Source organism: Nasonia vitripennis, chromosome 5 (assembly GCF_009193385.2).
Source record: "Nasonia vitripennis strain AsymCx chromosome 5, Nvit_psr_1.1, whole genome shotgun sequence".
Classification (NCBI taxonomy): Eukaryota; Metazoa; Arthropoda; class Insecta; order Hymenoptera; family Pteromalidae; genus Nasonia; species Nasonia vitripennis.
In genome coordinates this window covers 24209942-24225614 of record NC_045761.1, presented here as the reverse complement: position 1 = coordinate 24225614, position 15673 = coordinate 24209942, and the positions used below count along the sequence as shown (strand labels likewise).

The 15673-nt window shown below is 45.7% G+C and overlaps 2 protein-coding genes across 14 annotated transcripts in view; both read right to left on the bottom strand.

Moving 5' to 3' along the window:
- Positions 1-15673, bottom strand: part of LOC100123078 (octopamine receptor beta-2R) — a 176998-nt gene that overhangs the window by 116084 nt on the left and 45241 nt on the right. The gene's annotated exons all lie outside the window — the stretch shown is intronic.
- On the bottom strand, positions 8262-14054 carry LOC100123094 (putative uncharacterized protein DDB_G0274535). 2 transcript variants are annotated; one of them, XM_001606649.6, is made up of 4 exons: positions 13667-14054; positions 9985-10601; positions 8617-8667; positions 8262-8539 (listed from the first exon to the last, which is right to left on the bottom strand). In XM_001606649.6, exons 1-4 carry the CDS (start codon positions 13733-13735, stop codon positions 8521-8523), a joined length of 756 nt encoding a protein of 251 aa, XP_001606699.1. In that variant the 5' UTR covers positions 13736-14054; the 3' UTR covers positions 8262-8520. The 2 variants fall into 2 exon arrangements, with proteins under 2 accessions (XP_001606699.1, XP_003426655.1); XM_003426607.4 differs by having other exon boundaries at positions 10013-10601; positions 13667-13939.

The window sequence follows — 15673 nt, the reverse complement described above, 5'->3', positions numbered from 1 at the left end:
CAAACACTGCGCCGCGGCACGTATCTTAGTTCCGCGCAAGCTTTGTGCTACTCAAGCTCCTCTTCCCCCCCCCCCCCCCGTAGCTGTTTTACTTGCCGTGAACTTATAAGGGGGCCGCGTGTACAGCGTCTTGGGCCGAGAGAGCGCAGTCTATTTGCGCCTCGTCGGTGCATTGTTATACTCGCGGAGGAGCTGCGATATATATATACTCGCTGCGCGCAAGAAGAGCGAGTTTATTGTGACGCCGCTGCGTATTTGCACGTCGAAGCGCAGCTATCTATTTAATTAACGAGAGCCTCGAAGTAAGAGAGAGAGACAGACTGTGTATACGTGTATATAGGGTAGAGCCCTCGGCTTTCGTTTGAGCCTCTGATACCAGTATACCGCAGTACACTTCTCTCTCTTTGAGATCGGTGCACTCTAAGCGTATCTGGCGCCCTTTGAGCCGCATTAATTCGTGAATGTACACTGAAAGAAAAGAATCCTTGTCGCAAAGGATTCGCGACTTAACCACAGCTTATTTTTCATGTATTTGCTGCAAACAAAAATTTCTTCATAGTAAGAGAAGAATTCTTAACTATTAAGGATTTAGGAATTTTTGAGCGATTGTGGCGCACTGTCGGCAAAGACTTATTGACCGAGTGCAGCAATAGTGTGACTCGTCGGCACGCGACTACGCGAGGCGTCGATATGTGTCAGCTGCAATCGGAGACCCGTACATGCGTTTATACTATTTCACGCGTGATATGCTTTTTTTACGTACCTGGAAGAAAGCATATTAATGCACAACATTTAAAATATCGTAGGGTTTGTTCGATGAAGTCGAAGATTCTGTATGCATAAATACTTTTGTGATTGTTTCATGCACACAGAAAAGCGGGGTTATGTGTAAGGTTATATTCGTATGATACCTATCGTGCTATCATTCGAATATATTTTGCAAAAACTTTTGCAAAAAATCTTTTAACATCGAATAGTCTCAGAGCGATACTAAATGATAATAAGAAGTGAAAACAAGTAATTATAAAGTGCTAGTGATTTTACGTCGACGGAAAGAAAGTTAGGAAAATTAAAAAATCTGAAAGCCTAACTGTTAAGACGCTTGGATTTGTCCATATTTTAATCCAATTTTCTTAACAGTTAAGAATTCTTCTTTGTGTCAAGGATTCTTTTCTCTCAGTGTAACATTGCAGCACGCGTTAATTTAACTTTTACCCCGTGGGCTCTTCATCATCGCCGCGGTAGAGATGTATGATCGCCGAGAGGCATTCTCCGCGACTGCGCTTGTGGATTTAATCAGCCGGCGGTGGATATTCCGAGCGACTGGTCGAGTTGGATGACATACGAAAGCGGATTCAATGGATCGAAACGGTTATGTGTGAGCAAATGCCAATAATTTTTGTCTATTGTACCGCCTGGGAGGAGTGTCTTTTCCACGTTTCTGCCTCTTTTTGTCATTCGCGAATGTAAAATCTTGATTAATTTCCACTATCGACGGTTTTCTCTCGCGAATAAAATTCGGAGGATGCTCTCCCTCTCTCTCCTCCCCCAAAGTGGCCCAATAACTGCTCCCTTAATTTAGTTACTTCGCCGAGAGCTGACAGTTGAATTATTCACAAGAATCCAAACGCATTGAATATTCAGCGCGCGTAAGCAGCGCGCGGAACTTCATCATCCCGATTTTGAAGTTTTAATTTTTGCTATCAATAAACTTTTACGCTCTCCTTAATTGCTTTCCCAACTGTCACTCCGCATCTTATTTGCATCCGCGAAAAAGAACTCGATTCGACCCAATAAGCATAATCTCGAAGGTGTGTGTACACTTCTCTCTCCGTCTAGCCTTGAACCAATTACGCGAAGAACTTTCTCACGTCGGCTAAAAATGAAGGCTATCTTTCTTTGGGAGAAAAAATGAAGAGAAATCGAACGCGAAAGTAACGGAAAAATGTAGCGTCGGCAAGAGTGTATTCCAGGGACAATTCGATATACTACACTCGCCGCGTGAGAGAGGCGCGAAACTTTTAACTCGAGTGCCAACTTTTCAGATCGTGTATTTCGAAACTAGAATCAAACTACATAAAGAAAAGCTGCTAACTTTTGCACTCGGGACTGTATGAGAGAAGCGAGTCGGATAGTACATACTGTCGCGATGTTAATCACACCTGTGTGTGTTTTCGTTTAGATAAAGTAGTAGTCATCAGGTTGACTCAATTTAATCGATATTCCAGGGCCCCTTTTTTTTATTACGTCGGCGCGGGCGCGGTAAAAGAAAAGAGAAAGAAACGCTTAGGAGAAAAGGGAACCAAGATGCGATGTGGATTTGGGATGACTGTAAAACGCGCCGGCGATAAAAGTGCAAGTGGATGGAGCCGAAGGAAAAAACGTTTGATTCGCGTCGATCGTAAAGTGTTTTTACTCTGCAAATAAGGTTTATACTTTCGAAATGCTGATTCTTCGCGCAAGCGAGTGCGAGTGTGGAGCTCGGAAATAAAAGCGAGAGTGTGCACGCGCGTGTGTGTGTGTGTTAGCGGGTCAACCAGAAGAGATTAAAATGCGAAATTGAATTTTTTCCTTACGAGACTTTTACGCTCTGGAAATACTGCCGTTGAATTTTTCATCGCTGAAGAGATACGTAATTTAAGCGTGTATGCACGTAGACCAGCTAAAAATTCAAATTAAAGAAAAAAAGCAGCGAATTTTCACCTCTGCTTTGCGTGCACAGAAGAAAAAAACGAGGGACGAAAAAAAGGGTTGAAGCCTCTTTGGAGCAAAACAAAGGGAGGTTCAACGCGAAACACGTATCAATCGAACGTACGAGAGGCTCTGAATTGCTTCGGCGTTTAGCCTCCTGTGCCAACGACGAATGGCTGCGTATATTTTTCGACCTCCGATCGCGGCCAGCTATAGCCAGCTCGACTTCTGTATACACGGCTAAGTGCATTGTGACTGGCAGTTTTTTCTCCCTCCGATCGCCCGCCCGCCCGTACACGACCTTTTGTTACAGCGTCGCGTTGCACTTTTGCCGGTTTCCAATTCTTTTCTTTTTTTTTTTTTTTTTGAACCAGAGGTGACGGCTAACTTACGTACAACAACGAACAGCTTGTGTGACTCACCTGAAACAGAAAAAGATAATTCGGGGTTAGATCGGAATAGAAATTTGTAGGAATATAAATAGGGTATACAATGTTGTATATCGAAAAAGTGCAATTGAAATAAGCCAGCGTGCACACTAGACGCGCAGGTATTCCGACGAGCCACCACTTGCGTCACGCGAATCCCCCGTGAATAGACGTTGAAGATCCTCTTTACAATTTTCCGTACGAACTTTTTACAGGACATTTCTCATTCCCTGAGAAAATCTCTCTTTCTGCTCGGCGCTTTCTCGAAAATTCCCGAGCCACTGACGCTGCACAATAGGTTTCCGAGAAAATTAAAAACACACTGAGGCATACACGTCGACAAAGCCGATATGCAGGTATCTAGGAGCGATTTTTAATTAAATAAAAAGCTTCTCCCCCTGACCAATCCGCATCGCATATAGCATAATCCCCACAAAGAGAAAAATATAATTCAGCTGTGCGCACAGAGAAAGATATAGATGCGATGACGAGCCGAAGCAGAATCGACAAGAAGCGCGTCACCGCAAAAAAGTGCGCATAGAGAGGGTGGAAGGAGGTCGACAGCTCGAGGCTCGACGGATCCCCCGTGGAATTCGAGTCCGCCTCTCTGACTCGCGGCGGCAGCCGACGCTCCTTGAAATTCAATTCGAAATCGGAGTTCGATCCGTTCGTCAAGCACCCATTCAGCGAGGCGCTGCTGCTGCTGCAGATCCTCCGGGGCTCTGGACGCTGGAAGCTCGCAAGCGCGCACGACAAAAGGGCGACGCTCGCTCTCGCGGAAATGAAAAATCTCCAATGCAATTTGCGTTCCCGAGGCGAGGCGCCCGGGCTCTTGTGCTCTCTCACCTGTGCGACGAAAAGGGCTGTGCCGGAGTGGCTGCCGCCTGCGGGGGCTTGAAGAGGACACCGATTGATTCGCTGACTTTCTATAGGATTTCGAGCTTTTCACAGAGTGGCGGGACTTTTGAATTTGGATTTTTATTTTTGCTAATTAGGTATTTCGTGAAAGCATTTTTTTTTCTATGGAGATGTATTGAATAGTTTTAGGCGACGAGTTGATTAGCAATGAATGCAGATACGTCGAAACAAACATCCCAGCCACAAAAGAGCCAATAGCAATCGTAAAGAGTTTTACGGTACTGTTAAAAACGACAGGGCAAAAAGTCACGAAAAAAAGGAATTTTAGAGTCGCCGCGAAAAAAACTCTCTATTATAATAGGTCGCCGGTGATTCCGGCATATCTCCTCTTGCTCCTCGCTGTTTTACGTCCAGCTTTTTCGACAAAATTGACAGCCACATCGACTAAAACTTCACCGTCAGTGTGCTTATTTTTAGTAAAAGTCATAAACTTTTTATGATTGCTTTTTCGATCACGGAATATCGAACAAAGTCGTGCTGCTGCGTATACTGACATTTACGGTTAAAAACGATCACGTCCCCAAAAAAGAGCCTAAGCTTTTACACAGTCGAAAGGTTATCTACTTGTATTTTTAGGAGACGTGTAAATTATGCACACACGAGCAACTTTTACAGCGGAAGTTGACGACTCGCTCGCGTGCGAAAATTTCGTTAACCGCGAGCGGCTTTCATATTGGATTTTAAATGTTCCGAGCGCACAATGCCCAGCTTTAACTCGTTTCAGTGTAAAACTGTTTACGAGCGTATAATGGTTCATCAGTGTCTTTCAACCGCGTCTGTAAAACAAGCCTTGGTTTTCCGGGTGAAATTGCGTCCTTTCACGTTCGCCCAACGATTTTACCTCTCCTATACCTTGAAAAGATTTCTGGTTTCAATGAATTTTCTGAACACGACCTAGTCGGAACGTTGTGAAACCTGCATTAATAAAATATCACATCTCGTTCCAGCTCTGAAATTAGGTATGGAAATGGCAAACCTATACTACGTGTTACATAAGGAACAATTCAACCCTGACGAGTCTTTCGACTGCATCGGCGCGGAGGAATACCGAGGAAATTGTTTGGAGGTTCTCCGCGCTACCGCCATTTCCACGCTCTCGAAATAAAACGTGCATCGGGTATTAAATTTTCCAAGCTCCCCCAGCGACGGCTCTTACGTGTTTGAATGCAAACCGGTTTTCGAGCGCATAATGGTTCGTTAATGTCTTTCAGGTGGCTCTGTCTCTATCTCAGCGAGACGAGGTTCTGCAAATTTTATCATCTCGTGCATACGCGACAATTTCGGTGAATCTCTCTGCGGAAATCACTGCATTTTAATTTCACTTTGGACAACTAGTCACGGGCGAGTTTGATTCTTGCAGTTGTAGCCAGTCTGTTATTTTCCTTCAAAGGCCGGATTATACTCTAATCGATCAGATATGGGTCAAACACGTTGGCACATTCTTCCACCCAAAAAGAAATTTTTTTTTGCCTCAAAGCGGTTCTCACGCTCTCTACTCGCTCGCAGTAAAGCATCGAGAAAGAAGCAGAAGCAAAAAAAAAATTTATCGCAAGACTTTACGGTAACAACGAAGCTCATTAAAAGAACAGAAGGAGCTTGCGCGCTCGCGAGTATAGTGGGTGCGGGAAATTGCGCGTCGAAAGCTCGCCGCCGCCGCAGCAGATCCTCAATCCCCGGGAGGTGAGAAATAAAACGCTCGTAAAATCAGAACAGGTTGACAAGGCCTCCGACGAGCCGCGCCCTTTTAACTCGCGCCCCCCGTTATACACTGCGCACACACACGCACGCGAGCTTTCATGTAGAACCGCCGTTACACAACGCGCTGATTCGACCTGGAATACTCTCGCAGGACGTGTGCTGTTCGCGTGTTGATGCAGCTCTGATCTCGCGCGTTAACTCTCGACTCGTGTTTATTTTTTTTCCTATTCCATAAAGGCACTTCGAAACGAGAAGAAGAAGCCGTCAGCTTTAATGGTTCGAAGCGCGAGTGAATGTCACCAGCGCTATCGATTAAAAAGCGTCCGAGTAGGGGGCCATTTTGGAGAGCTTCCAGAAATTAATTTCGACCTTCGCTTCCTCTTCCGAAGGATCGTACATTTCAAAGCCAAGCGAGCGCTGATGCAATCCCCTAATAAACACATATTGCACTCGTCCTTTCTCCCTCCACAAAAACACACAGCGCCTTGGTGCAAGCTTGAGCGAGCTTCGAATAAATTTTTCGCCGCTTGTTTGAGCTCGTTAAATTTCCGAAATTGGACAGAGTACGTCGGGGAGATTTCTCGCGCAGAACTTTTCACGCGCGCGAGATATGACTCGGACGCGGCGCAAGCGTCTTGAAAAAGAGACTCCGAATCGAGTTTGAGAGATAGAGCCGCACCCTAGAGACTTTCGCCTCTCGCTGTGAGTGTATGTGTTAGAGAAGAAAGTTCTCTGCTGGCGGGGAGAGAAATGTTAATTCGCGGCAAACGCGAAATTCCAGGCGACGCGAGCAATATTCCCGGGGAAAAATTCAGCGGAAGCGACGAGCCGAAACGTTATATAGGGGTCGACAGCCACGAGCACTGATGTCTATGTGTGTATGCATAGGGGTCGATATGCAGTTCTCGTTCGATATCGTGCGCGGCATTATACGCTCGCGCGAGGAGAACATCCGATATGATTTAAGCCCGACCTACTGGATGCGCCTCTTTCTCTCGCTCTTCTTTACCTCATTTTTTGTAACCCCCCGCGCGTGTCTGCCTGTGTATCTGTAAAAGCCTCGGCTTTGAATGGTAATATTTTCTTGGGCTCTCTCTGAATGTATAGATTTATGCAACTATCGCGGGGGGCTTTTTGCGTCGCGCGCGTGTGTGTTTGATCCTCGAGAGGTTAAAAACGACGTATAGGGAGAAATTAAAGTGAAGCGAATATTAAACGCCCTCGAATTTGGGTCAGTCCTTGATTTGGAAAATTGAATCTCGTCCGCATCATTACGCGGACAAACTGTTGCGTTCACGTTTTTCGAGAGAGAGAGAGAGAGAGAGAGAGAGAGAGAGAGAGAGAGAGAGCGTAAAACATCTGAACTTTCAGCAGCCATTTAGTAATGAAGCTGCAGGTCCTCGCCTTCTTTGAACTCGAGCCCCTCTCGGCGATAAAACACACAAGCCGGAAGCTCTCGTCGTTAAACACGACCGCCGAGCGCACCCCCCCCCCCCAACTGTTTACCGCTTTCCAGCGAGATTTTCCCTCTCTCTCTCTCTCTCTCTCTTTCTCTCTCTCTCGCTCGGTACTCTCTCTAGTAGTTTCGTCGAAAGTGGCGATTTCCGTTGCGCCTAAAGATACGAGCGATACGTGACTGATTGCGGGGAGGGGGGGGGGGAGTGGCCGACTGAGCGTTTGTGCATTTCCGAGGCCACGTATACATTATTTGTATGTGCGCAGGAGCGCGTATACGGCTCAACTTCTTCGCCAAAGTTTTCTTTCTCTCAGTTAGGGAGGACAGATTTTCTGATGGGTTTTCGTTTATACGCGTGTGTTCGTGCTTTTCGCAGACTTGGCTTCTTCATCTGCCGTGTACGTGCTATATACACAGCGTATGTCTCTTTTCGTTAAGGATGTGGAGAGAAAAGGAGATAGGAAGAGCTCCAGCAATAACAGAAATATGTCTCGGCTTTATCTGGAAATACGCCGCGTGACCTGTCGCCCGAATTATTGAATGCGCTATTTTTTCCGATGCCGGCGCTGTTTTTGTTTGGATCATCTGCGGTGGCCGCTGTTTTCGTTTGCCCGATGGATTCTCGCTTCGTGCGCTCGTAATATTGGCTTTTCGGGAAATACGTAGAACGAAATCGATACGTTGCTCTTTTCGTTACATCGACACTTATCAAGCCATTCGATGAGATTATCATGGTTTTAACGTTGATTTTTAATTGGATACAACACAGAATGATGATGCTGACTTGGTTCCAGGAAAAATAGCCGGAAACGATCATGCCGCGCGGATGATCTCATCGCGAAGCTTTTTGATCGAGAGCCAGAAAGATGCAGAGGCAAGACGAATCAGATTTATCAAAAGTCGAATGAGCATCGGAATTAAAAGCGGAACGAAAGAGAGCAAGCAATCTTTAGAAATCCACTTCGTTAGAAGGTCAGCTGAAGAAAAACAGCTGCCAACGTGTTGGCACCTATAGCTTACTATTTCGGGCCACTTTCTAAGAGAATATTTTGTCAAAAAGAAGAAACAAATTTCTGCATTTATTAGTATCGATTTATTAGCGACGAAAACAACCCCATTTACAAAATTTCTGCCACCCAAGTTTAATACAGTTGCGGATAGTAGTCGGAGTTCGGACAAGCATTATCTTTCAATTCAACCGGAGGCATGAGCAGAAGGCCGAGTTGCATAATCGAGGAGCCCGTCATCAGCTTGGAAAAGAGATCCGCGACACCTCGTAATCCACCGGCGTGACAGCCCATCGGCCTCATCGATGCTTCGAAAGGATATCTAGCTGCTGTCAGTTTTGCTGGAAGTATTTAGTTCAACATAATTATCACAGGTAAACAACAGTTAGTATTATTTAATCTGTATAGGTCTACGTACGTGTCAACATTTGAGTTGGAATTCTCATTTGTGTTTCCGTCGCTGGAATCACTGTAGACGTGAAAAAAGATTATGTGATTATTCGCTGCTCATCGAAGGCTTCGGAAGTATCAAGAAAAGCTCACACGCGCGTCTACGAATGCTTGCTTGAGAAATTTTCTTTTAGCCATGCATCGAATGATACCCTTGAATAGCTCGACGTGTTAGTATAATGCATTGTTTAATCACAAATGTCGTGTTAAAAAAATACATTTCGTCTTAAGCGCCATCGATTCCGCTGACTTGGCAACAGCTTTGCGAAGGAGTAGTTAGGACTCGACGAAAAGTACTTGTAAAGTCGATAAAAGTTTTAGTCTTCACTTATCCCCAGCATTTATATGCTAAAGCGCAATGAAAAGTTATAATGGAAGCTTTAAAATTACCTCGAAATGTGAAATATAAATATGTTTTACATCGATAAAAGGCTTTCTCAACTACGGAAAGAGGCTTTGCCTATATAGCTGATTGTGGATTCGGCCAAAAGATGTTAAAGCGTTAATGGAAGTATTTCAAAAAAGATAAAACATGCTGTTACATGGAAATCCATTTGCAAGTAAGACCTTATCGCGTGAACGAATGCTGAAAGAGCTGATGGTAACTGATTGCAAAAAATTTCTTGTTTTTGTTGAGTAATGGAAAATGAAATAAAATTTGGTGATTAAAACGAGTTCTGAAAAAGTCAAACTTTACCCCAAGCTTCTCGAAACTTTGATACTCGTCTGGGCTATATTACCATTGACAGGGAGCAAAATCAAAGCAAGAAAAGTTACTTGACTTCATCGAGTTTCAGAAGTCGGCTTCTGTCATAAATTAATTCCTTAATTTGTACTGCGGCTGTCTTTGAAATACGAAAATGTAATGAAGAAATCCATACCAATCGTCAAACTTGGTAGCTATAATTTTAGGATTTCTACATTATATTTGAGATCAAGCTGAAAATAGAATCTTGCTGTTATATCACGAACTTCTTATCGTACTCTAATAATTCAGCAGCAATCTGCGTAACAACGTTTTTTTTTAATTCGGAAGTACGCAGCGCAATCCACTTTACAGCAAAGAAGCCCGCCGAACTGAATAAAATTCCTGCAAGATATGGGAGCGCAATATTACAAAGCCGCGAAATCTCGGAAATGAGCCTCTGGCGATTCTGCTGGAATTTTCTGACTCTGGGCTGTCTGGCAAGTATTATCGCACGAAATTACAATTTCACAGCAGGGATCGCCGGTTCTCATGGGCATCCTCTAGATAAGTCATGCCGAAGAGAGAGAATGAGAAAAAAGCGAGCTGAGCAAAGAAAAGAGTTACGACAAGCCCCCTCAAAAGCCTTACTCGTTACTCGAGCCATGCATATTCCTACGGAAGGCATTGGCGTTGATGTTGCCGTTGTCGTTGATGTTGACGTTGGTGTTCTCGTTGGTGTTGGCGTTGAGGTTGCCCACCGGGTAACTGCCGAACGACACACTTGGACGAGTCCACACAGGTCTGGTATTGGTAGGTGCCGCGAGCGGTTGAAGTGGTCTTGGCGGGATGAATGCTGGCGTTGGCATCACTGCTGGGACGTACCTATTAGCATTGGCGTTCTCGTTGTAGTTCTGGTTGGAGTTGATGTTGAAGTTGGCGTTGACGTTGTCGTCGATGTTCTTGCTCGGGAGGACGTTGATCGTCGGGTTGGCGTTGTATCGGGATATCGGCGACAGGGGGCGTGGTTGACTCGAGTAGTAAGTTGACGGGATAGGAAGGAGAGGCTGGAAAGGAGAGCGAGGTATGGACATAGACTGAGGTATCATGCCTGATCCCGTGGAGTATCGGAGAGCTTGGTTAGCGTTTGTGTTGGAGTTGACGTTGGTGTTGTCGTTGAGGTTGACGTTGCCGTTTCCGTTCTCGTTGCGACCAGAGGCAAACGGTGGCAGGTATGGCTGTTGGCAAGGCGGTGCACGGCTGGAATACTGCGAGAAAAATCAATAGATTTTGTCGGAAAACAAAGAGCCTTTCACGAGTGAGGAATACAGAGAGACGCGATCGTTTTCGCAAAACGCAATCAACCATCTCTCTCAAGATCCCGAAGGACATAGCGCGCGGTGTGAACTCGTTGTAAAATATTCATGTTCTCCCGTGGTCTGCGCGCTGTGGTATATACGTTTCCGATACAGAATGGAAACGACCTACGCTATTCCCACAGGTACAATTCTACGAGGGCATCAATCTTATTCGTTGTATATTGCGTGCGAGAAGGAAATATCCGGCTCGCGGAATACAGCGAAAACGAAAACTCGATGAATTATCGGAAAAAGCCGAAGGTGCGAGAGCTATATCAGCGCGTGTCTCTCTCTCTCTCTCTCTCTCGCTCTTCTGCGCTTCGAACGTAGAATTCCAGCGAACGAATCGCACGTAGCTGACAAGTTGTTATACTTCACGACAACCATAATTACGCGTGTACCCTCTTCAATCCCAGTGTGCCTGCATTTGTCATTTACAAGCAGGAATGTATATCCTACACGGAAATAAAATTATTCTCTCTCGGCGTTATCCCAACGATAACAATCGGCCGAAAAGGGAAAAATATTTTCTCTCCGACAATTATAATGGCTGCACGTGCTGTCGACCGCAGCGAAAGGAGGAAGAGGTGCGAACGGAATACCAAAAGCGTTTGCCAGAGCCTTTATACGAGCTAACCTCAGACCATCACCCTCGGAGGGTTAGCTCTCTTTTGGACCCTCAATGGGCGAGTCCTGGGTCTCAAGATTAAGGGCGCGTTTTTTTCTCCCGTGCGGCGCTTTATGGTTTCTCACTCGAACGGTATTGAATGCGTTATATTGGGGTGTAATGAAATTTTCCTTTATTGCCGGCCGCCGCTACTACTGATTCCGTTTTATTGCGAACCGTTATACGCTTATACGCGTGCGTGCCGGAAAGAGCAAGGATGATTGTGTATAGCTTGGAATAATATGCGAGGCTATAACGCGTTCGCGAGTTTGGAATAATTTATCAGTTAGCACCCGCGCGTGTTAACGGGTCGATTGATTTTCTCGCGCGAGCTTTTATCAGTGCTGACGCTGCGGTATATGCTGATTTTTAACGGCCGCGAGTGATAAAATCGACGACTGAGGAAAGCGATGGTGCGGATCATACGCGTGCGTTTTTTTTTCCAAAGCTTCTTCGTTCGCTCTTGGTTCCGAGAACTAGCCGTACTGCGCAGTGTGCCAATTTATTCATCGTGCGCAACTCGTTTCTGTACAACTTTCGTTCGCGGAACACACGCTAAGCTCTGAATATACATTTTTCGAAGTACTTCCCGGGGCCACTTAACGCGTTCGCTTCCTCGCCACTGAATTAATTACCGCACACGCTCGCGAGACAAAAAATAAGAGGGAGAAAAATGCGCGGATCCCTATTGTAAAGCTCTAAAGCTGCGCGGAAAAAATTTGTCGTCGTAAAAGCAAACTAAATTAGATCTGGCTCGCCCTCAGGAAAATTATCACGCGCGTGCTTGGAAAAGAAAAAGCAGGGCTGGCCAATTGCTGGAGAATTTTTCATGCGCCCTGCGACGGTGCATATACTTTTATTACACATCGCGGCATCAATTACGCGCGAAGTTCCGCAATTGGATATCGATATTTTCAGATTGAATCTTTCTCTCTCTCTTTCCCTCTCCCTACATACTTTTCAGCGCGCATATACTCGAATTCAAGTCCTATTCACATTCATGCGCGTATATAGGGCGGAATCAGGTGGAATCTCGAAAGGGGATCTTTCCAATTTGGCAAAATGCGATTGCTCCTGCCGATAGAACTGCTCTGTCTCTTACACTCCGCGAATCATCATCTCTTCCGCGCTTTATTTTCTGTCTCTCTGATTGTACGGACGGTGTTATTCGCTCTCCCCCATCCCTGCGCGTGTTTTACGGAAGTGCAGCAGGGTCTATCTTTTTTTTCGACCCCAATATTCATTTGTAGCTGGTTTGTATCTATACAGCTTTTTCACGCGTTGCGGTTGTATATTTCGCGGGTTTGTACACGTCGTTTTTCAATTTCGTTCGCGTACGGGATGTTCCATAAATATTAATCAGTTCTGAGAGTTTTCTCCCCTTTTTTTTGTGAAAACAATTTCGAAAATACGACGCATCACTCGCTACTGATCATCGTCACTGACACGTAAAACGCAAATGACGTTGCGTCGATGAAAATGAAAAAAAAGCACGTCGCGTGCATCCATATACGAAATCAAGCGAAATCAGCGTCTCGCGAATACACGTCTCGACGAGTTTCAACAAAGACAACCGATACCTGCCATCCACGAAAATAGAGGTATTCCCTGACGAGTATCGCGTTTCCGTACACACGTGTGTACCGTCGCCTTGTAAACACGCGCCTACATCCGCATCGGAGGTCCGAGAACGTATACGTATACAATAGTGATGCGCGCGACGACTTCCCGACCGAGAAATTCTCGGGGGATGAAAATCGCCGGGTGATATTTTACCGTCGACTCCTGACTTTCTTCCTTCTCTCTATTCGCCTACTCCTATTATAACCGACTCCCCCAAGTGTCGACGCGTTTATTTTTGCACTTCCTCTCTCGACTATTTCTCTCTTTCCTACCTCGGGATAGAGCTTCAGATTTCTCGTCGAACGAATCCTCCGAGATGTTGAGCCTCTCCCTCTCTTTTTTCTTTACTTTTCTTCCTGCAGCGAACGTGGGCGTGTATGCGCGCGGATTATGATTTCAGCTTCTCGCGGCGAAAGTGGATTTAGCGCGCAGCGCGGCCTGACATTTACAATTTTAATTTAGGCGGAAGTAGGTCGGCTGCAGTACTCGTGCGGGCACCTATATATACACACACCTTCGCGTCCTCGTATTTTCTTGAGCGGCGGATGAATTTTATTTTATTCCGGATTTTATTTTGTCTTGCGAAGCGAGCGAGAGCTTGAAAAGGTTTGTTTTTCGCGTTCGGATTTTTTTTAATTACATTATAGGATTTTAGAGGCAGTGTATTGAAAGGAGAAGCACTTACGAACTGTGCCAAGCCACCGGAAACTACGCCGGCGATGACTAGCAAGACGCGAACGTTGATCAGCGACATGACGATTAATCCTTTCTTCTTCTCCTTTACTCTCGAGCTTTCCTTCTTCCTCTGCTACTTCTTCTGCTACTGCGAAGAGTTCCAGGTCGAGACTGAGTTCATAGCTGTGCACTTTTCGCTATATATACGCGCGCGAGAGGCAGAGCAAAAAACTTTTTGCGTCCGATAATTAAAAGCGGGGAGTGAGTTCGATTGGCACGAGGCAGTTTCAAGGATTCGATAATTAACGCCAGGCTATATGTGATTAAAGTTATTCACCGCTGCGGCTCTCGTTCGCGATTATGCGATGCGAAGACGCCTACGCTGTGTGGGCGTGTGTGTATTAGAACGCCTAGAGTCTATGGGTTTGGATGCTGCACATGTGCGCAAATTGATGCGCTAGAATAGGTGCGATAATTAAGCGCGCACCTGCTGTGCTGCTGCACTCGTGGGTGGGAGTATGCAGACACGTGTAGGGACTTTTGAGATTAGAAAGCTGTTTGCTTTCTGAGCTATATCGGTGATTGTTTATGAGAAAAATTTGGAAATTCAAAAGTTATGAATAAAATCTCCATCGATTCAGCACATGATCAAATAAAATCCAGCAGACGTGAGCAATCGCAGCGAGCTATATCGAAAAAGTCAATTAAAATTATTCGAGCAGTGCGTATAACGCGCGGCAGTATTTCAAAAGCATAATTCGGGCGAGACGACGAGTTCGCCGGACTTGTAATCGGCTTGAACTGTTAATGGCGTATAGAGAGCGTATACGCGTGAGTGGGAGTAGCTCGAGCCGCACTAACGAAGCGTAAATTGGCCGGTAGCGCTCGTTCGTCCTCGCTTTGCCTACTTTTTAATTAAGAACTTCACTCACGGCGCACTGCGCAGCTCTGCGCACACGTGTGTGCATGTGTATCAAACGGTTATTGCGCGCAGGAGAGAGAGAGAGAGAGAGAGAGAGAGAGAGAGAGAGCAAAACGCAGCTGGACTCGAAACTTTTTCGCTTTTAGCTTGCTTATGGCTCTTTCGAGTTCTCGCGAGGCGCGATAAGGCTTGAATTAGTGGCCCCTTTTGTATCGGCTCGTTTGAACTTTCGGACGAGGTTCGTTGATTCCCGATGAATCTGTTGTAACGATTTTTATTCAACGGAGTTGAAACGCCCATCAAAAAAGAAAAGAGAAAAAATCTCAAGCTCCGCACCAATCAAAAGTCGTCTGCCTCATCTCCGCCAACTTCGTCCATAAAAATCAGCTATTCCTGCGCCTTTAAGCTCTTTCTCTCCCGATATATCCTGAGACATTTCACGCTCGATCTCCATAAAATCCGGGCTTGCGTTACCCGATAACTCATGCGCGCCAAAAGAAGAAGCATAAAAAGCTCCCCCCCTCTTCGTCTCGTACACGCCATTAACTCATTCCCCCCTCCTCCCTCTTGCTCTTTCAGTCGCTTCCCATTAGAAACAGCTTTATCCCGTCGCCTATCTCCTATTATACTCGCTCGAGCTTTTTGCTCCTCCCATCCGTCGTTCGATTAGCGAAGCGCGGCGGCTGCGGCGAGAGCTTATCGCGCCGATTGAATTTTTATTCCGAACTCCGCTCCAGTTGCTCTCCACCGGTATTATGATAAATCATCGGCTCGTTCTCGCGCAACGCGATGACAATGGCCCCCGGTGCGCTACTCGTTTCGTCTTCTTTTTTTTCTCTCCGGATTGTTTTGTGTTCGTCTTCCTCCTTTTTTTTTTATTCGAGAGAGAGGAGCACTTTTGTTGCGCTCGCGGAATTGCGAGCTTTTGTGGGTCGATGCTCGCTCATTTTTCTTCTTCCTTCGAAAGAGAGAGCGAGCGTTTTTTCTTCTTCTGCGACGGAGCTTTGTGTCCCTCGCTGAGCCGTCCGTCTTTGGTTCTTTATTATTTTCTTTTTAATTCTCATTCGCGGATGCGACGCTATCGGCTACTGGCAG